This window comes from Taudactylus pleione, unplaced genomic scaffold (genome assembly GCF_031769625.1).
Source record: "Taudactylus pleione unplaced genomic scaffold, aTauple2 ptg000027l, whole genome shotgun sequence".
In the NCBI taxonomy this organism is placed as follows: Eukaryota; Metazoa; Chordata; class Amphibia; order Anura; family Myobatrachidae; genus Taudactylus; species Taudactylus pleione.
Window position 1 is genome coordinate 4,722,813 of NW_028284429.1, and position 23,597 is coordinate 4,746,409.

Consider the following 23,597-nt stretch of genomic DNA (forward strand, 5'->3'; position numbering starts at 1 on the left):
CTTCAACATTTTGTATTATAGTAGCATTTATGCTGTTTTTCACATACATAGCTACTCCTCCAATCCTTCCTATTCTGTCCTTTCTAAATAGAGTATAGCCTGGTATAGCTATGTCCTTGGGGGGGTCCATGGCCTCATAGGGTCCTTGGGGGGGTCCATGGCCTCATAGGGTCTAGCGCCACACCCGAACCATACCATCAACCCGAAACAACTGGAACAGTTACTCATCGTACTAAGCCACATGTTGCCAATCCTCCAGGGTGCAATTTGCAACGTTACGAGCCCAGTTCAGGTGCGGTGTCTTAGTGTTAACAGGGGCAGACTGGTGGCTCCCATATCCCATGGAAGCTAAAGAACGCTGCACTGACCTGCTGGACATGTGCCTGGTACCTCCTGCACTGAGTGTGGATGGGATTTGAGCCAGTGCCGCTTGTCTGTTACCACGGACAATTCTGGCCAGACGCCGTGGTCAGCCACAGCACTGTCCACGGTGGGTGGCAATGCCTTCTATAAGGTATTCCCGGTACACATGTAACACCGTAGAAAAAGGAATGTTGAAGGTCCACACAACTTTACAAATGGAATGTCCTATCTGTCGGGCACCCAGTATCATGCACCGTTCGAACTCGATATCAGAGTACATTGACACCAGATACCATTACATACTGCTATCCCATGTCTTTTGGCACTTCAGTGTATAATAGGGTAAAAACATTCTGGTCCCCAAATTCCAGATAGAGTGGAAGGCTCAGATACAATCTCCTGTGCCTTGGCGAATGGAAGTCTCTCACCTACTTGTCACATCACATTCTTATTTTCATAAAGGGTGTCAGAAAAGAGATGGGGTAAATGTAATAGACTGCAGGCATCGGCGAGTCCCGTGCCAGACAGCCCGATGTTTTTAAGTAGCAGTCATTTAAAAGGCAAAAATCAACCTAATTTTGCCTTTTAAATGACTGCTTCTTTAAGACATTGGGCTGTCTCACACGGGACTCAGGCTAAGAATTTGTTTTATTAAGCAGGCAGGTTAGGAATGGTCAGTAAGAGGGGGGCTGGGATGCCTATTTAGAATTAAGGCGAGGTGTTTATAGTTATGCAGTATCAATTAGGCACCAAAAGAACCAGAGGCCTCAGTGGACACAAGGAGAGGATTGAAACCATTTCTAGAAGTTGGAAATTGAGGAACGCACCCTTGCTCATTTTCTAACAAGAGGTACGCCAAGCATTTAAGTAGGAGTATTATAGGTTTCTGCATAACCAATTTTTCTTTTACGTCCCATGAACCATAAAAGCAATAATTTTAATATAAAAAAAAAATTAATATTTTTTGAGATGGAGAATGGGTTAAGAATACAAAACAAAAAAACACTTACCCATTCAGCCTCATCATCATCATCACAATCCCCGAAGCAGGACCCCGACTGGCCATCCTGGGCCCCCTTCTTTAGTACTCGGATTCCCTGGAGGTCCATACGTCGACCTTTCAGCTCCAAAGCTCCCTCAAAGGCCTCAAGAGGCCAGGAGTTCTCAAACTCGTCCACAAGTGCCAGCATCTCCTCCGATATCGGAGACTCTGCGGCGGACTCCTCCGAGCTATTGGTTTCAGCCAGGACGACATCTGCGTGAGGGGTACAGGAGAGTCCGTTAAGACATAAAGGGCGGACACATGGTAAAACAATACCCTATATAAACTGAGTTTAAAAAAGACGGAGCGGAATAACCTGCAGCGAGATAGATACTAAGGTCACATATCGCAGTATGTAGAACGGTAGTGGGAATGAATACTTCTGTATGTTACTAGATATTTTTACACTCTCGTAGCAAACGCACTGCTTGAGCCCTATATGCCGCGGGGGTCAAATTTACTCCTAATGTATTAGAAAAGTAAAAATAAAAAGATCTTGCGAGCTGATGGGAATCTATGCAGTCCGCAGGCCATGACGCTCCCCCCTGCTCCACGCAAGCCTCATCTTAGCGTTACATGTCCCAGCAGACTGCAACAAGGGGTCACCTTTTCCAGCAATACTTGGGCCGGCCAGTGCAGGAAAGATGCATGGAGACAGCTATACATGTTACACTAGGTACAGAGGAGGAGAGGTGTGGGTTTTTTTTTGTGGGGGGGGGGGGGGGGGGGGGTGGAGATTCCAAATAGATACTCCTACAAAATGTCAGGGAAGCATTATGTAAAGTGGCTGGCAGGGATCTGTTGCAAATACCCAACTAATCAAATACAAATATCCGAGAGGTAAAGCGCTACAAACTATAATGGATTATGAATGTTTAATGTGACCACCCGAGGATATCTGAAAAATTCAAATCGAGCAACTGTAAAGATAGGATCTAAACTAGTGCATTGTGGGAGGATATAGGAGGAGCTATTAGGAGTAATATCAGTTATATCTTCCATATATTTATGGTAAAGGAATGTAGTAGAGGGGAGAGCGAGAGAACAAAGCGGACCCAGTGATACTTACTCTCAAGGTGCAGCGAGGAACCGGTTCTAGATCCAGTCTCCTCCGCAGAGGTCACTTCTGCGGCATGCGAGTACATATGGAAGTATTTCTGTGAGCTGTGACCCCCGTCGCTGATGCCCGTGTGGCAATGCCCTGTAACCACAACCCAATTATAATGTATTCAAATATGCCAAGCAGAGAATTGCCTTACATAATCACACAAGGCTCAGCATGCCAAGCCAGAAAGAGTGCAGGAGAGACGGGTTATACAACTAGACGTCCCAAAAATATAATCTGGGCCCCTACTAATGCTCTACCACGTACCCAACTGCTAACACCACACAACACCTACCGTCATACAGAGTCCCTGTGCTGCCTGTAGTTCTAGAGCGGGGGGGGGGTATTCAACATGCAGCCCTCCTGCTGCTGCGGAACTACACAACTCAGCATGCCCCTGCTGCAGTTTTATCCTGGCTAATAGCAATACTGACGCAGGGCATGGTGGGATGTGTAGTTTCACAGCAGCTTGAGGGCACTGTGTTGAATTACCCCTGCTCTAGAGGGTCCCCGATATCTGCTTTTTCCTAAAGTCCGATGGTCTCCTTCCCTTTAGCATTTGTTAGCTGCCAGTTGTATCCAGCACGTAACAAAAGGAGCCTCTGGCTTTGCACGGTCCGAACAGGGTCGGTTCTGCTGTATACAAAAAGAGACAGCTCTCGGTGCCGAAGTTGGGGGGAGTGGAACCAAGGGAGACCTGATGAATTATAGTGCGGTAGCTCAGCCCCAATGACACCACAAACATTCCCAGATAACGCATGTTCTGCACTTTCTATACACAGCAAGCAAGTGCCGGTATGGTCTCTCTTTTCTGAGCGAGGGACGGAATAGACCACCTTTCCCTTCCCTTGACAAACTGCAACGTAATTCCTTTGTTCATCATGGGAACACACTCAGAAGAATAATTTTATACACAAAAACTTATTTCTAAGCATTAGTAAATAAGAGTGCAATTTACAATACAGTGTTCTCAGCAGAGGGTAAAAATCGGGCATAACCAAAGTGCTTCGATAGAAGATGATTGATCTTATGAGGCCATTCCTATCGGACGAAGCATTTATCAGTTTTGAAGTCCACGTCCTGTGTTAAGCAAGAAAGACGCCCAACAAGACCATGTTCATCTATGCGCCCCTTTAAGACAGGACTTTGGGGACGTGCGGCTCTCAGGCTGTTGTGGCACTAGCCAAGCAGAGCCTGCCATGACTCCTAATGACAATACTGGAAAGCCAAAGCTCGTCCATATGCACTTTGAGATAAACACATGGGCGGCTTTCAAAAAACTGTTAAGCTGCTGTTTTTTGGGGGGTAGGTTAACAGTCATATAGGGGAATTCAATATGAAACGTAAACTTCGCTGTCGAAGTTAACGCTTCACATCGGAGCATTTACCTGAGATAAAGTATTGGGCGCGCGCCCGCTTATCCCCGTATTCAATATGAATCTAACGAAAACGGGAGCCTGCGAAGTGGGATTTGCGTAAAGTTACGAAATTTTCCTTAAAAAAAAATTGTAGGACCCCCCTAAAGTTGTAAAAACATGGGGGATCACTATGGGTACCCCCGTTTTAGCCTTTACATGAAAGTCGGGGATTTAAATAGCCGCAGCAGGTGTTTATTCCCGACATTGAAGAAGTGATGCAGAAGAGCACTTAGGTTATTTTTTTCGTTTTTTTAAGTGGTCCCATCAAATTTGGGGTACATGAAAATGGGTACTAGCATATTTTGATGTCCCTAAAGTAAGTTTTTAAAAATTCTGCATTTGTGCACCTGCCGCTATAATTCTATTCTAGAAAACACGTGCCGCATACCTGCAGAATAGCCCTGAACCTATTTCCCTATTGTTAAACAATTTTTTCCCATTTTTTTTTTCACCCCAATTTTTACATTTTTTGGGGTGTCCCTATTTTTTTTTTAAACTTTTTTTGACAGTTCTTTTCTAAATGTCATTCCCAGGGGTGCAGGCTATTTTTTTTTTAAGCCTGCACCCCTAAACCCCAATACTGCACTTTTTTTCAACACCTATTCAATGGTGAAAAATTATCCCCGTTTCTTATCAAAGACTTTTCGAACCTGCGAAAAGTCTTTGAAATTGAATACGGTGTAAAACTAAAACCTGCGATAATGACGTCATAGGTGCGATATTAACGCAAAAACTGAGTTTTCGCTCCCATACTGAATACCCTTGAAAGTAACCATAGGTGATGAACATTACATAAAGAAATGAACTATAAAAACCTTTTCTCACTTTATGCAAGATAAGTAGCTGTGCTCTGCATAATGACTTATATAGAGCATTCTGCACTTCGGTTTTATAGTCCCTTTAAGCAGATTTCTTGGTTCCATCATTACGCCCTGCTTACAGAATTGGCGTGTACGTTGACAAAAGTTTCCAATAGTAGCGTGCAGGTCAGACATCTGAGTCAGGAAAGGCGCCAGCTTGTTTAGTAATAGGCACTAAAAAGAAAGCCGAAAGTTCGTCAATGGAGGGATGTTGTGCTCAGAGGTCTTATTGTGACGTTCCGCGTTACGTCCGGCACCAGTCACTCAGATGACTCAAACGCTGACAAGCAGCAGAAAGCCAAGAGCCAATTATGTGTCCTTAAATGACTCAGTGCTGTTTTACAGCCGGATACTACCTAGCATGTGACCAGCATTATCCCAAACACGATCAGCTTTCTGCTACGTAGGAAACAAACAGCTTCTTCTAACCGTACTGCGCAACAACAAAAAAAACAACTCATCGGCTTCGGGAACCTGAGTCAATTCTCTGATAACTATTCACTAAAAAACAAGTACAACCCGATTCAGAATGCTGAAATGACTCCACTTCCTGGACCTTACCAATTATTTCTAGCACTTGTGCCAAATTACAGCTGCACATTGAACAATTCACGTGCTAGGGCGCTATTCACGCTCTTCGAACAGCCAAAGCAGCAGAATGAACTTTTGATCCCAGACTATGCCACCCCTCGGAGACTGGAAGTTACCAACTTAAATAACCTCAAAAATAACTGTACAAAAATTACACCATGCACGGTTTCATGGATCGCATCTAAATCCAACACCTAAATCAAAGGATTGGCACAATATCATGAATGGTCTCAAATACCCAACCGTAGACTGTGCTGGACAAGAGTCAAACGCCCTCAAAGTTTATTGGCTGCCAAAATCTTTGGCAAAGTCCCCTTTACAGACTTTCACAAACAAATTAAGCCTGCTCCCCAGTGGCTCCTTGGAAGGGTCACAGCTTGGAGCTAGAGGCGCTTATCCACTACACGATAAAAGTGAACGATTCAACGATTACGACAGTTATCGTTCATGAATTGTACAGTGAATATGCCGGCAACGACCAGCGATGCGCGCTCCCGCTGGTCGTTGTCTTCACCTGTCATCGCCTGAACATGCAGGCCAACCTGCCGATATCGACAGGTTGTGCATGTTGGCGGATGAGGGAGGGTGCCTGCGCTTAATGACGTATCATTCAGCATGGGCACAATATCCACAGCACAGTATGAACAACGATGTTGTAATCGTACAGTCGTTCTACACGTGTAGTGGATATGCACCGTGCCTGGGTTGCTGCTAAAGCCGACAAAATTGGGGCTCCTGTTGGGAGTTAGTGCATGGGCTACATAACCAGAAAACACTACTAGAGCTGGGCATGTAACACTCAAGAGAAGAGACAGAGGCCGTGTGAGAGATATGCCCCCGTTTTCCGTAACGCGCTGCGCCCAAACGCCAGCAGCATGTCAAGCAGGACTTAGTCAGTTGCTAATAGGCATTGATTGTCCAGAGTCGCAGCTCTGACCAATAAGCACCGGCATTCGCGTTGGCAACCAGGACGAGTTGGAATCGTACAACCGTCCCAGGTGCGCTTTGAGACCATAAACATTCCAGCACTAAGGAGGGCAACTTCTCCCTGGCACGAGACCATTAGTCTGGGGACGCCACTTAAATAACTTTTAAAGTGCAAGTAAATCCACTATTTGTCATTAATATGTTAAAAAGGAAACATACTAAGATAGAGTTAAAGCCTTCTAAAAACTGAGCCCTGGATTACACATACAGAGCCGGTGATGTCACAGCAGCTCGAATGAAAGCTTCCCCAGCTTTTTGACCTGTATCAGATCCCAATAAAACACTGCTGTAAATATCGGGAAAAGCTGTAGTGATCCATAATGAAGCAGAATATATAATACTTCACATTTCAACAGAGCTCCGCTGTCAGGTTAACAATGAACCAAATGTTACCATTATGGTCAATTATATTATTTTTTTTTAAGATTTTTTTTTAAATTAAATTGTAAAAAGATACAAATAGTCCTTTAACAGAACTAAGTGAACACAAGCCCGGCCTCTTTCATCCGCATTGTAGATTACTATTAAAAAGACAAACATTTTACAATGATATTTATTTATTTCAAGTGAATTAATTAATTAGAATAATATTGGAGAGGTTGAATTTTTTTATTTTATTTTTTATTTTTTGCTGTTCAGTTGAAAGAAAATTTGGGTTTAATCTGAACATTAGTCACCCCATTGCATCTATGAAAGGAATATGGAAAACGTGCGTATTTGTCAATCACGTCAACTTCACAGCTGAGCGGCTTCTGGAATCTTTCTTGCGGAGCTTCGGATGAGCTGAATAATAAATAGTGAATTAAAAGGGTCTTTTGATCTAATGCCATTAAACCAACTATGTGCGGAGAGGGAGAATCGGCACTTACAAACTAGCTCAGCACAGCGAAGCCTTCATTTCACCATTAATGACAATCTGTTTTACACTTATTTGAAATAACCAGCATCACATAAGGCAGCATAATGTGTAATGCAGGCGGCCGGTGACGTGCAATTTCTATACTTGCCTTTAAAGCTAAAATTAGCCATTAGCTGACATCAGTAAATTCTAGCCTTTAAAGACACCATAGTATTTGAATGGCATAATGACGTACAGATGTGTCCCCGTATGGCATCGCGCAAGTCACGGCAAATTGCCACTCACGGCCGCTGGGTACATATATATATATATATATATATATATATATGTATCTATATCTGTCCAATTTGTCTCGTGGGAAGGAAAACCTGGTAATGTATGGGAGCAAATAGAAATTTGCTCCCAAACATCGGAAAATGGACCAGATTTTCCTTCCCACCAGAAAGATTGTACAGATTTATCTATAGGTGTGTACAAACTAAAACGCACTGATTCATTTCATATATAATACTTGTATACAGATGTGTCCTCATACATCTAGCCTTAATACGCCCCACAGCAACACTTGTCTGGCATGAGTGAGTTCCCAGCTATTCTGCTAGTGTCTGGCGTCTTTCTGCCAAAAATGTGGCCAAGGACCTGCTAGTAGAATACATCGGTTAATGGGATATGTGACACTTTTATATCTGTGTGCACCAGTCTCACATATCACATTACTCAGCGCAGTCTCCTATATACAGACTCAGGAGCACACAGATATACAGGTGTCACATATCACATTACTCAGCGCAGTCTCCCATATACAGACTCAGGAGCACACAGATATACAGGTGTCACATATCACATTACTCAGCGCAGTCTCCCATATACAGACTCAGGAGCACACAGATATACAGGTGTCACATATCACATTACTCAGCGCAGTCTCCTATATACAGACTCAGGAGCACACAGATATACAGGTGTCACCTATCACATTACTCAGCACAGTCTCCTATATACAGACTCAGAAGCACACAGATATACAGGTGTCACATATCACATTACTCAGCGCAGTCTGTTGGTGCGTCCTAATGAATTTCCGGCAAAAAAGACACCCGGTGATAGAGTCTCGCTGGACCTGGCGCGCAGTGGGGGGACCTTTTAGTGTAGCTGCAACAAAGATGTGTAGGGACACATCTGTATACAAAGTGCTATGACGCAGCGGTCGGGATGGACACACTGTACTACATTTTGAACCAGGTGAAGATTTGATGCCTTTTAAGAAAAGGGCAAAAGGCAGAAACTTTAAAACATCAAAAGGCACCTGCATGGAAGTTACCCAACCAGCGGACTTGTACTCAGTCGTCCTTATTAATAACTCACCAAGGACTTGCATGTTACTGCATCTTAACTGGTGTTGTCCTCAAAACTTATGGAAATGGACAATGATTTTTGCACTGTCACCTAAGCAGTGCCCTTTCGGCCCGCGTCACTACACTGAGGTGCCAGCAGGCTGCTAAGCATTATATCCGCAAATTAAGTGTTTATTGTTATATATTGTTAAAAAAGCAAAACGTGTTACTGTACAAAAGTTTCAATGCATTAATCAATAAAAATATAAAAAATAAAATAAAATAAAAACAAAATCATCAAGGAAGATTTGCCAGTCTTTTCCAGAATATTGGTTCAGCAAACAAAATGGCCGCCTGTGTTGCTACAGAAAGACGCAATTAATCTTGGGAGACGCGATGCCATCAGATTTTAAGAAGCTGCTACTAAATCTTAAAAAGCAGACACACAACATATAGCTTTTAATCAAACGACAGTCATCGAAAATATGGCGGCGGTTTGCACTGCGCTACAAAAGAAGAGGGAAAAAATAAAACAGGATGAACTACATGCATGACTATTAAAGACACTTATTCAGTCCGTGTCCTCAGGTGGCCCCGGGGGTTACAGCAGTGCCAAACAGTCCCCATTTTCCCATGCCTACCACGTTTGCCCATGTACAGCTGAATACCTGACAATCTATTTCCAATGCGCCAAGGTGAGTGCGTGTGTTCGAGAAGCCAGGGGGGGCGGCGAGTGCTGCATACGACTTACATCCCACATCACAAAGGCAGCTGGGCTAAAAATAGCCTTGCTCAATAATTAATGGGGTTCTGCTTATTTTATATGAAATGACTGCTAATCCCCTGTGCCGTTCCTTCTTTCATATCCCCCTTCTGCCACTGGCTGTGGCTCGATGTGTGACGTGATAGGAAGAGTGACTTCCCTACGCTCTCCGGGCCCAAACACTGAGCTAAATTTAACTCTCCAGCCCCCGTTAGCAGATAAGAGAGACTAGAAAATGTGATTACTGGTGCCTCTCACACACACAGCGCTGTGCTGCTACATAGAGAGAGTGCCCGGAATAATAATGACGGCCTCAGATAGCTCGGCTTCCAGCAGAGAACACGAGCCAGACAGTGAGGGGGAGGAGAGGAACGGTGCGCTGGTGGAGGTGGAAAAGCCAATATGTACTCTATATACACCAGGGGTAGGCATTCTGCAGCACTACAAGTCCCACAATAGCTGGAGAGCCACATGTCGCATAACCTTGCGCCCCATCAGAATATTTTTTCCCCTTACCAGTTCCATATTAAAATATTCATAAAACCAAAACGAGCAAAACCGTGAACGTGTGTTTAATTCTATAGTACATGGCTTACTCGGTAACGTTACAAAGACACCAGATCTGCAGCACCCAGTGGGGTAGTTTCCCATTAGTATCCATATAAATCACAGGATACATGTACAATGGGTCTGATTCAGCATGGATGGCTATTGCGATCGCGACTGCGTAATCGCCTGCAGTTCTGCTGCGAGAATATGCTAATGTGTGCAAGCGCTCAGCCAGCATAGAGACACCCACTACCGCTATCTCACATCTGTAATACCTCACAGTCATGTGTATACATCTGTAACATCAGCCACAGCACAGCCAGCATAGAGACACCCACTACTGCTATCTCACATCTGTACTAACTCAGTCCTGTGTATACAGCTGTAACATCAGCCACAGCACAGCCAGCATAGAGACGCCCACTACTGCTATCTCACATCTGTAATATCTCACAGTCCTGTGTATACATCTGTAACATCAGCCACAGCTCAGCCAGCATAGAGACACCCACTACTGCTATCTCACATCTGTAATACCTCACAGTCCTGTGTATACATCTGTAACATCAGCCACAGCACAGCCAGCATAGAGACACCCACTACTGCTATCTCACATCTGTAATACCTCACAGTCCTGTGTATACAGCTGTAACATCAGCCACAGCACAGCCAGCATAGAGACACCCACTACTGCTATCTCACATCTGTAATACCACAGTCCTGTGTATACATCTGTAACATCAGCCACATCACAGCCAGCATAGAGACACCCACTACTGCTATCTCACATCTGTAATACCTCACAGTCCTGTGTATACATCTGTAACATTAGCCACATCACAGCCAGCATAGAGACACCCACTACTGCTATCTCACATCTGTAATACCTCACAGTCCTGTGTATACATCTGTAACATCAGCCACAGCACAGCCAGCATAGAGACACCCACTACTGCTATCTCACATCTGTAATACCTCACAGTCCTGTGTATACATCTGTAACATCAGCCACATCACAGCCAGCATAGAGACACCCACTACTGCTATCTCACATCTGTAATACCTCACAGTCCTGTGTATACATCTGTAACATCAGCCACATCACAGCCAGCATAGAGACACCCACTACTGCTATCTCACATCTGTACTAACTCACAGTCCTGTGTATACAGCTGTAACATCAGCCACAGCACAGCCAGCATAGAGACGCCCACTACTGCTATCTCACATCTGTAATACCTCACAGTCCTGTGTATACATCTGTAACATCAGCCACAGCACAGCCAGCATAGAGATACCCACTACTGCTATCTCACATCTGTAATACCTCACAGTCCTGTGTATACATCTGTAACATCAGCCACAGCACAGCCAGCATAGACACCCACTACTGCTATCTCACATCTGTAATACCTCACAGTCCTGTGTATACATCTGTAACATCAGCCACAGCTCAGCCAGCATAGAGACGCCCACTACTGCTATCTCACATCTGTAATACCTCACAGTCCTGTGTATACATCTGTAACATCAGCCACAGCACAGCCAGCATAGAGACGCCCACTACTGCTATCTCACATCTGTAATACCTCACAGTCCTGTGTATACATCTGTAACATCAGCCACAGCACAGCCAGCATAGAGATACCCACTACTGCTATCTCACATCTGTAATACCTCACAGTCCTGTGTATACATCTGTAACATCAGCCACATCACAGCCAGCATAGAGACACCCACTACTGCTATCTCACATCTGTACTAACTCACAGTCCTGTGTATACAGCTGTAACATCAGCCACAGCACAGCCAGCATAGAGACGCCCACTACTGCTATCTCACATCTGTAATACCTCACAGTCCTGTGTATACATCTGTAACATCAGCCACAGCACAGCCAGCATAGAGATACCCACTACTGCTATCTCACATCTGTAATACCTCACAGTCCTGTGTATACATCTGTAACATCAGCCACAGCACAGCCAGCATAGACACCCACTACTGCTATCTCACATCTGTAATACCTCACAGTCCTGTGTATACATCTGTAACATCAGCCACAGCTCAGCCAGCATAGAGACGCCCACTACTGCTATCTCACATCTGTAATACCTCACAGTCCTGTGTATACATCTGTAACATCAGCCACAGCACAGCCAGCATAGAGACGCCCACTACTGCTATCTCACATCTGTAATATCTCACAGTCCTGTGTATACATCTGTAACATCAGCCACATCACAGCCAGCATAGAGACACCCACTACTGCTATCTCACATCTGTAATACCTCACAGTCCTGTGTATACATCTGTAACATCAGCCACATCACAGCCAGCATAGAGACACCCACTACTGCTATCTCACATCTGTACTAACTCACAGTCCTGTGTATACAGCTGTAACATCAGCCACAGCACAGCCAGCATAGAGACGCCCACTACTGCTATCTCACATCTGTAATACCTCACAGTCCTGTGTATACATCTGTAACATCAGCCACAGCACAGCCAGCATAGATACCCACTACTGCTATCTCACATCTGTAATACCTCACAGTCCTGTGTATACATCTGTAACATCAGCCACAGCACAGCCAGCATAGACACCCACTACTGCTATCTCACATCTGTAATACCTCACAGTCCTGTGTATACATCTGTAACATCAGCCACAGCTCAGCCAGCATAGAGACGCCCACTACTGCTATCTCACATCTGTAATACCTCACAGTCCTGTGTATACATCTGTAACATCAGCCACAGCACAGCCAGCATAGAGACGCCCACTACTGCTATCTCACATCTGTAATACCTCACAGTCCTGTGTATACATCTGTATCAGCCACAGCACAGCCAGCATAGAGATACCCACTACTGCTATCTCACATCTGTAATACCTCACAGTCCTGTGTATACATCTGTAACATCAGCCACATCACAGCCAGCATAGAGACACCCACTACTGCTATCTCACATCTGTACTAACTCACAGTCCTGTGTATACAGCTGTAACATCAGCCACAGCACAGCCAGCATAGAGACGCCCACTACTGCTATCTCACATCTGTAATACCTCACAGTCCTGTGTATACATCTGTAACATCAGCCACAGCACAGCCAGCATAGAGATACCCACTACTGCTATCTCACATCTGTAATACCTCACAGTCCTGTGTATACATCTGTAACATCAGCCACAGCACAGCCAGCATAGACACCCACTACTGCTATCTCACATCTGTAATACCTCACAGTCCTGTGTATACATCTGTAACATCAGCCACAGCTCAGCCAGCATAGAGACGCCCACTACTGCTATCTCACATCTGTAATACCTCACAGTCCTGTGTATACATCTGTAACATCAGCCACAGCACAGCCAGCATAGAGACGCCCACTACTGCTATCTCACATCTGTAATACCTCACAGTCCTGTGTATACATCTGTAACATCAGCCACAGCACAGCCAGCATAGAGATACCCACTACTGCTATCTCACATCTGTAATACCTCACAGTCCTGTGTATACATCTGTAACATCAGCCACAGCTCAGCCAGCATAGAGACACCCACTACTGCTAACTCACATCTGTAATATCTCACAGTCCTGTGTATACATCTGTAACATCAGCCACATCACAGCCAGCATAGAGACACCCACTACTGCTATCTCACATCTGTAATACCTCACAGTCCTGTGTATACATCTGTAACATCAGCCACAGCCCAGCCAGCATAGAGACACCCACTACTGCTATCTCACATCTGTAATACCTCACAGTCCTGCGTTCACACCGGTAACATCGGACACTCACGCACAATGACAGCAGATCTGACCGGTCTCAGAAACTACAAGTCTCATCGCATTCAGCGAGTACTCAGGCTGCGTAGGACATCGCAGTGGCTCATTTATGCACGCCCATGTAACGGCGTTCAAACAGACTGGCACGCCTGCGTTTCTCCGACCACTCCCCCGTCACCACCCCCAAAACGCTGACGTCCCGTCACTCACTCTGCAATGGCTTTCTAGGTGCATGCGGGATCGCAATTCTATCCTGTGCGCACACATTGCATTCGCAGTATCGGCCATTCTTGGTACGTGACCGATACTGCGATCCACGCTGAATCAGGCCCACAGGCATTCCTCTATTACTCGCAGCGTCAGCTTTACCACAGATATATACAGTTTTTTTTATCATTTCAGTAGAAGATTCCGGTTTAGGTGCATGTGTGGCGACCTACCGGGGAGTCCCAACAATTCACTGGCAAGAAGTGACCTTGATCAGTGATAGAAATAGGGTATAGTGTACCATCCAACACTTCAGTGTATTATACTTGTATAATGAATGATGGGCATTACACCGCAATCCTAAACTTACCATAAACACCAGCAGTCACATATGGCAGCTGAAATGGTACCGGCACCTATGGATTCTTCTATACGCCTACTGATATGAAAGTCCACCATTAACCATCACAAGTAGCAAAGTCAAAACATTTCAACAGAGATTTGTAATTTCTCCAACATTCCGACACAAAACTCCTGTACAGCAGCAACGCAAGAGAACCCGCAATCGCTGGCAATGAAAACTACCAACTCAAAGTGGGGGATTACTACTTCCAACCAGAGCTGCCAAATTAATATACCGGTATTTCCTCTAACACTACGTCTATGAGCTGTATTCAATTTGAGCAGCGATACTTATTTGCGGCCCGGATTTTGCCTTCTTCGCCTGTTTTGTAGGCAGAAAAGTACCGCGCGTGTGCCCGCTTTACCCCGTATTCAATTTGAAAGTACGCGAAAACAAGACCTGGCGAAACTAAGACAGGCGGAAAGTACTGTCAGATTTGTGAAAATCAGCCTGACAGCCCCCAAAAGAAGCTCTGACATGGGGGTACCCTATGGTACCCCCGATTTGGCTTGCTGAAGGTATTTGGTGTTTTTAAACGGGCTCAATAGCTGCTAAATAGCGTTTTTCTATGCATGGTGCAGAATAGTATTCAGGAGGTTTTTTTCCAGAAAATAAGTTATCCCAATTTTGGGGTACTTGAAATTTGGGGTACTTGAAAATGGGGGTCAGCATATTTAAAAGTTGCTAAAGTGAAGTTGGAAAAAAAAAAAAAAAAAAAATCGGAGAAAAACCCACCTGCCGCAAGCCCCTGCAATGAAAAAAAAAACACCTGGGGCATACTTAGGGACCCCCCCCAGAGTTAAGTTCGCTAGTTTTTAACTTTGTCCCCCAACTTTTTTTTTTGCCCCCCGTTTTCCAAGTAATTTTTAGGGGTGCCCTTAAGTGTTTTTTTTGCATTTTTTTTTTTTTGTTTTTTTACACAATTTACCAAAACTCCAATTCTGCACTTTTTTCCGCCTGCTATTCATAGGCGAAACTTTTTTCAAACAGGCGAAAATGACGTTATCGGCAAAAACGTATCGCGGATCCGGACTTTTCGTCTCAAATTTAATACAGGCCTATGACACAGAGCCCAAGACTCCAACCATAAATCAAGCACTGTAAATAGTTCTCCCACTTAGGGCCATATTCTATTTCAGCAAAAAAATACTTAGCGTGCTATCCCATATTATATATATATATATATATATATACATACACAGGTTGCCATGGTGACGGCCGCCGGGCGGATGTAGAGGAAACTAGCACGCTGCGGAGGGGGAAGTCCCTCCGAACTGTGCCACTCTTTGGCAGTTGCTGGTGACGTGTGTGTTCCATTTCACCGGAAGCACTGCCGCGCTCTCCCCGCTGGCCCTGGCATGCGGCTCACACACCAGAAAGAGTTGTGTGTTTATGCCATGCCACACGTGTGGGACGCTATGGGGTAGGTGCTATGTGATCTATTATGTTGATTGCTAAATGTGGATTGTGTTTTGGCGCTCTTTTGCTGATCACCTGGGGTATTTAGTGACCTGGTGGGTGGGTGTTCAGTTTACACGGGATCTGCAGGGATTGACTGATTTCCTGATGTGCATGTGGTACGGCTGTGCCTCTTGAAAATGGTTCTGATGGGACCGAAACGTCGAGACTATACTTCTTTACCTGTCTGCTCATTATGTGAGGAATACATTTTTGATACCTTATGTGCTAATCTGGTGAGTGCCCCTCAATTTTTTCTATATTTTTGGACTCTCCATTTGGACGTCATGGGTGACACCCCAGGATACTTTGAAAATTCTATTATGAGACTGCGGCCCTTGGCTAGAGATAGAGATATGTCCTCATACATCTAGCCTCCTTGCGCGTTCAACAGTCCTACTAGTTGCGCCATGCCGTGGCTCGGTAGCGCCAAGCGTCTTTTCGTGTAACTTACCATCAAATGCATCTTATTCGAATAGCAATGCGAATAGGACGCCCAATGAACTTCTGCTGATTAAAATGACATGCGGCATGCCTATATTCTGTGGCTGCATCTGCATGCGAAGGGCTACGTTACAGTGTCAGCGGCTGTAACACCAAAGTAGCGTTTCACACGCAGATACACCCGCAGTCACTCACAGAACATAGGCATGCCGCATATCATTTTCATCAGCAGAAGCCGCTGGTGCTATTTAGTCGCAACGCTGTGTGAATAGGAGGCATTTGAGGATAACAAGTCACAAAAAGACGTTACAGTCACATGGAGCTCCCACGTTGTGTAGCGTACAGAGGATAGATGTGTGTGGACACATCTGTAGCATAGAAGTCGCAAAACGTTTTCACCACCTCTGAGCAGGTGAAAAGTTGTGCAAAACCTGGATTTTAAAAGTAAAAAAAGTTGTGACTTGATCCAGAGCCCCTTAGACAACCCCCCCTTAATGACAAATTAGGAAAAAATAAATTTTAAAATTAGCTTAATTGGGTCAATGACGACAATTTTTGGGGTTAAAAAGTAAAAAGTACTGGAAACGGTCACTGTCATTTATAATGGTTAGCCTATATTAGTTTATCTTTTTTGGGGTACAGGCTGATATCCCCATTTTCTACTGTCATCCCTGCAAAAATTATCGCAGGAATGCGACTTCGCTGCTTTTACAATAGGATAGCTCGATAAACGGTAGCATGCATACATGGAAAAGTGACATTCGGGCAAATGGAGCGACAAGTTTCCACCCGTGAAAACATTTTCGTGGCTAATTGTATACCGGCCTATACATGGACGCCACAGTTCTGTCAACAAGCTGTTCCATGAAAGTATGTAAAAAAAATAGCATCCATAGGCAGAATACAATTGCGGACTAGCACGATCAGTGAACCCGTTTAAATATGACCAAACAGATCCGGACGGAATCAGTATGTAATACCGCCGGCCGCATGGCCGGCAGTTCGATTCCCGGCAGCGTCAGGCCGACAGTGGAACAGATCCGGCAGCGGCAGTCCGACAGCGCTGGAAATCCCGATCGTCCACAGGTAAGTACAAACTAACCTACCCCCTAACCCTCCCTTAGGGGTGCTTATCCCTAACCTCCCCTCAAGTGCCTAAACCTAACCCTCCTCCCCTTTCCCGCTGCCTAAACCTAAGTCCCCCCCGGGAGCCCTAAACCTAACCCTCCCCCCCCCCCACCCACCCGTGGCTGTCCGCTCGCGGTGCCCGGCATCCCTTTGATCGGGATGCCGGGCGCTGGTCTCCCGGCGTCGGTGAAATGAGCGGCGTCTACATCTAGACGCCGGTCATTTCAGCCTCGCCGGGATATGACAGTCGGGAAGCCGGCTGTCGGTATAATGTCAGCCGGCTTCCCGATTGCATTCCGATCCGGACAGGTCAAATTTTTTAAGCTCTGAACAATTCAAGAAATTCATGCAACTTTTACACCAGTTTGATGTTGGAAACTGGTTTTTTAACAATAGTTACTGATGGACCAGCGCTTGGGACATTGAGGACTGGTCTTTTTTCAGGGGAACACAATAAGCACTTGTGGTGGAAACAGACTTGTGCCCTATTCTGCGGAAGGAAGGAAGAATTCCCACCTGTGGCTTCCTAAAGTCGGTTTTCCAGCTCGGGCTTTAATAGGGCGAGGAGGGAATTTTTTTTTCCCCTATCTATTTTTGAATTTCATTACCAGCTGACCAGGATTTAAGCCAAAAAGGACCCTGCACATCATAACATTGGCCGCTGTTTTCGCTACTAACATGGCAGAGGTCTACATCCACTCCTCCGATTAAAGGGCAGCTTATAAATGACAAAACAAGCTACTTGCATTAGCTAATTCTAGGGGGTCTATTTACTAAGCAGTTTTAGGAGACAGAGTGAAAAGTGATAAGGTGCCAGCCAATCAGCTCCTAACTGTCATCTCACAGGCTGTTTGAAAAATGACAGTTGGGAGCTGATTGGCTGGCACCTTATCACTTTTCACTCTGTCTCCTAACACTGCTTAGTAAATAGACCCCTAGGTCACAATGGAAGAACAGGTAAAAGTGTTTTCAAAATGCCATCAACAATGTAAACTTCAGGGTCTGCCCATCTCTCCAACAACAATTTGTTAAAGTCTGGTTTGCAATAAAAAAAAAAAAAGCGCCAATAGGTAGGCCTGTTTCCCAAAAATGGAACGAAGAGGGTGACCCACTTATTGGGATCCCGATTACTTACGGCCAAGAGACTCACTGATAAGACAGTCAACAGTGTTCGTTGCAGAGGGGACTCATCTGATTTCAGACGAGCGACTAAAAGGTTGCAATCCGTACAAAACAAACCCCTGGCTTCGCCTCCCACCTCGTTGCAGGAAGGGTCCACTAAAGATTCACCTGAAGCACTCTATAGGAGTATAATTAGTTGTTAGGGGGAGAATGCAAGGCCTTCATAAAATGTAAGCCAGCCCTGTCCGCTACCCAATGATAACACTGTCTGGCTCCCCTGTCTTACTGATAAAATACGGCCTAATAGAGTAGAAAGCCGAAGTGGCGCAAAGGCTGGGAAGGAGGTGTGTCAGAAGGAGGGGGATGATTGTCAGAATGTCCAACGTATCAGTTTTGGCCCTGCATGTGATGGGACATCCCTAATGAAAGTGCACACACTGCAAATCTCACAGGTGACTACATCAGACCAAACTGAACAAATGACACTGAGGGCCTGGCCCAGCGATGGACGCTGTTTCGTTGGTCACACAGATTTCCAATGATCTTTGATCTCCGCAGGAGCCACACTGCGTCTATGCAGATCTGGTCCTGCCACGAAAGCTGCAGTATGACTGACCTGCTGCTGACGTTTGCGGGCGGTGACGGGGAGCGCTGTAGAAAAAAAAAAAAGTGTGTACAGAGGACCAATTGGCTGCACGGCAGAACTGAGAGGTTGAGGCGCCTCGACGGGCAGCCCAAGAAGAACCCACCGCAGGAGTGGAATGTGCAGAAACAGGAACCAGCGGAGGCTGGGCGCTAGAAATATAAGCCTGCCTGATGGTCAACGTCTGCTTAGAAGCAGGCCAACCACGCTTAGCAGCATCATAAAAAACAAATAAGGAATCTGACTTCCTTAGTGCTGCTGTACAGGCCACATAAATTCGAAGAGCCCGCACCACTTCCAAGGTGAGGGAAGACTGAGAACCGCCCGACAACACCGGAAGCACAATCGGCAGATTGATGTGGAAGGCCGATCGGCAGGAAAGACCGCTTGGTACGGAGTTCCGCACGATCATGAAAAACGAGATAAGGTCGACAAAAGAGCTCCCAACTCCGAAACTCGCCTGGCCGAAACCAAGGGCATAAAGGAGAATAGTGTCTTCCAATAGAGGGATTTAAGGTCTACATCCTCCAAAGGCTCAACCATAGAAGACTGGAGAAAAACATCCAGGTTGAGGCCAGGTTTTCAATGTGGTTTCTAACTTACGGTCAGAACTGTCCTTGAGTGAAGAAGCTCCAGGCGTAGTCTTTTTGGAGAGACGGGACACAGACTGGTGGAGGAGTTTCCCACCTCTCTGTACTAGACATGGGAAAAGGATATAGGGACAAAAACCGCTTGGGCAGCCAAAATTTCTTATCATCAGGAAGCTGCCAAGCTGCAGACAATTGATTATTTAATTCCTGTGAAAAATGAAATTGATAGTTAACCTCTGTTTTGTACCAAACATGGACTCATCTGAAGAAACTGAGGATTTGGTATCCTGGACCGTCAGCACCTGGCCAATCGCCAGGATAATGGCCTCCACCCCCTGGGACCAAGGAGCGAAAATGGGCGATCACAGACAGTACCTTGGTAAATATCCGGGGTGCCGATGACAGTCTGAACGGTAGAGCCAGAAACTGAAAATGGGTCTCCCTAATTGCAAATCGAAGAAAGGCTTGATGTGGTTCCCATATAGGGATATGGAGATAAGAATCCTTGATGTCAAGCGACACTAGGAATTCTCCCTGTTCCAGACCCACAATCACAGAGCGAAGAGACTCCATCTTGAATCGGTAAAGCTCCAGGAAAAGGATTTAGCAATTTCAAATTCAAAATAGATCCGACAGTGCAGTCTGGCTTCGGGACCACAAAAAGATTTGAATAGAACCCTAGACTTCTCTGATGAGCTGGGACCGGGATCAACACCTCGAAATCCACCAATTTGTGAATTGCCTGCTGAAGAACACACTGCTTCTGTTGGGAAGACCTGTGGTAAAAAAAAAAAAAAAACAACATGGTGAGAAAAAACTGCAAACTCTATATTGTAGACCGGGGACACCAGATTCTGAATCCAAACCGAAGAACTGGTGTGAAACCAAGCATCCCAGAACCTCAAAAAGCACGCCCCCACCCTATAATCTCCTAGGTGGGACTGAAGTCAGTCATGCAGCTGGTTTGTTGGGGGCAGATAATAGTTACCACTGCTGGCTTCAGGTGCACGGCGGCATGGGCACAACTTCTGTGATAAGCTGCGGCATGTGAGCAATGTCAGGGTGCCAGGGACCCGGACACCCACTCTCAAATTATGGTGGTGGGTCCCTCCTGAAGCCTCCTTGTAGCAGGCTGACAGATGCAGCTGTCTGTCAGCCTGTCCTCAAAACAAACTCCTCTGCCCATCTTTAACAGCCTTGATGACCCAAGAGCTGACCAGGGACGTCCTGAGCAACACCCCTGCTGCTTGTAAATAAAATATATATATATATATATATAGTGAACTCAGCCCCAAGTGACCGGCTCCCTCGGACACATTTTTAAAAAGGATGCTCTGGGGGATAGAAGGGAAGGAGTCATTCATGCTTCTAAATTTAAAGTGCCAGCTCCACCTATCTACACCCCAGTGTCTTGATCTCCAGTGTCCCCTGGTGGATGAAGGAGAAAAAGGTCCTTTAGAAAGTTTGGCTTAATGTTGCTCATTTTCTCATTGAATGTGCCAATTACCAAACCATACACAGAATGCAGATTATAGGCTAGTGAGCGGCTGGCACTAAAGCCCCATACACACTGGACCACACTTGTGAACGATATGAACGCTAACAACATATTTGATCGATACATCGTTCAAATCACCCAGTGTGTATGCACTAAGCGATGAACGAGGCGCGCTCCCGCTGCTAGTTATCATTATCCTCAGTCACCTGTACATGCAGCTAAATCTCAGGATATCGTTAATGATGCCATACTGCCGAATGCATCATGGTCCCGATCACCCGCCCCGTTGTAGTTTGTCGTTGACGGCATCGGCAGGTGTGTATGCACTTACAGATGCCGGCAACCTCGCCGTGCCTGCCTCTGCAGATATCGCTCGATACACACATTGAGGACCTCATTCAGAGTCGGTCGTTGCGGCCGCACGGTCATACGCCACCGATGTTCGCTAAACTGCGCATGCGTAAAATTCGCAATGCGCGTGCGCAAACTAGCTATTACGATCAGAAATTGCTCTCTCCTTCAACTTGGCCAGGTCATTAGTTTGAGTGACAGGATGAGGCGTTTGTGGGTGGTAACGGGAAGGTGCTTGTCAACGGGGGAGTAGAGATCCGAACGCAGGCGTGCCCGACTATGCAAACGGCGTTTTATGGGAGTGCATAATTAACTAAGTAGTGTCATGGCACATGTGACATGGGAGGTTTTTACACTGACTTGATCGTAGTGCTTAAGAGAGGGTATGGTCAACCTTAAGGTCTACGACCAGCTCCGATGGTTCCCGATGGCCTCGATTAATCCTTATATGCCCGGAGATGACGTGTAATGGGAACGAGAAGGGTGCGTATTTTTAGTCTTACGGCCGCATCCTCCCCTCGCTCATCCAGCTAATGATCCCATCTTGATGCAACTTGTGAGCGTTTCATTTGCATATCGGCCCCTTTTACCTTATGACCGTGCGGCCGCAACGACCGACTCTGAATGAGGTCCTAAATCTCTAAACAAAACACAGCCACATCCCTCTCTGAACTTGGCAAGGGTCAACTACAACTCCCAGAATTCCTATGAAAATGAAAAAGTCTCCAATGACATGTCAAGATTGAGTCACCCAGGAAGATCTTTTGATGAGGATTAAAGTACGATAATACATTATAAAGAGATATAAACGAAACCGGGGGTGAACATGACAACTCCCAGCATCCTCTGCAATGCCCATGTTACAGAGCATATAGGGAGCGTGTGTCACGATTCGGGCTGTCAGGATCGCGACTCTTACCTTGCCAGGTGCTCTGGCGCGGTTCCTCCGGCGGTGGAGCGGGGCCCTGGAGAGCGGTGCTGGGCACAGGGGGTCCCCACAGACTAAGGGGGCTCATCTGGAGGGAGGTGTGAGCAGGAGCAACTGACAGCACTACCGTGCTGGAGGCTACTGGGCGCGGCCATGTTGGATTTGGTCAGGTGTCTGGTGGGAGCCAATCCGGTCACAGCTGTCCTGGGAGTGTGTTACAGCCAATCCTGCACTACCTGAGGGTACTAAAGGGCTGTCAAGAGGTCCTTTGGTTGCCAGTGCAACGTTTATCACAGCATTAGCTGTGAGCTAGTTCCTGTGCTCCCTTGCTCCGTATTTACTGCAGTTCAAGTGTCTCAGTGTTGCCTCCTCTTAGCTCTGCACCTCGCCTGCTCTGTGTACCAGCTTGCCACCTGTACCCACGATAATAATATATATGAAAAATATATATAACTGAAATAATATGAGATAAGGTAAGTTCTTACCATATCTCTATTTCTACGGTCCATAGGGTTCCACAGGATACCTTGGGGTATAGGCGATGGCGGCAGACATCCAGGCACCACAGAGTTAAAAACTTCTCCATCCTCCCAGGATGCACTGGGGTCCCTCTCCTATACCCCGCCCCCGAGCCTCAGGCACTCAGTTCCGTCACAAGCCATAGGCCGGAGGAGGATAAAGAGAGAGAGAGAAGAAAGTCTGGAACACACAAGAATCACATTCTCACCAGAGGGAGACGGAAAAACCGGTGACCAGAACCACAGCCCATCTGCAGTACAGGTGCGACAGGGCGGGAGTCCTGTGGAACCCTATGGACTTCGTAGAAATGGAGATAACAAAAAGGTAAGTTCTTACCATCTCATATTTTCTACATCAGGGTCCATAGGGTATCCACAGGATACCTTGGGGATGTCCCAAAGCAGTATCCTTCAAGGGTGGGGACGCTCCTGTGCTGAGAGGAGAATCCGTCGCCCGAAGGAAGCATCCGGAGAGTCGTAGGTATCAAAAGCATAATACCATACGAAAGTATCGACAGTTGACCACGTGGCCGCCTTACAAAGCTGAACAGCTGAGGCGCCACATCGAGCTGCCCATGAAGGACCCACAGACCTAGTGGAATGAGCCTTAACCGAAGATGGAACAGGAAG

At 45.9% G+C, this 23,597-nt stretch overlaps 1 protein-coding gene across 1 annotated transcript in view; it reads right to left on the reverse strand.

Moving 5' to 3' along the window:
• TTC17 (tetratricopeptide repeat domain 17) overlaps positions 1-23,597 on the reverse strand; it is a 93,182-nt gene that overhangs the window by 24,019 nt on the left and 45,566 nt on the right. The window contains exons 17-18 of the mRNA XM_088451813.1: positions 2,475-2,606; positions 1,374-1,618 (exon numbers count right to left, since the gene is read on the reverse strand). Coding sequence (XP_088307939.1) covers positions 1,374-1,618; positions 2,475-2,606 — 377 coding nt within the window. The remainder of the gene's footprint in view (positions 1-1,373; positions 1,619-2,474; positions 2,607-23,597) is intronic.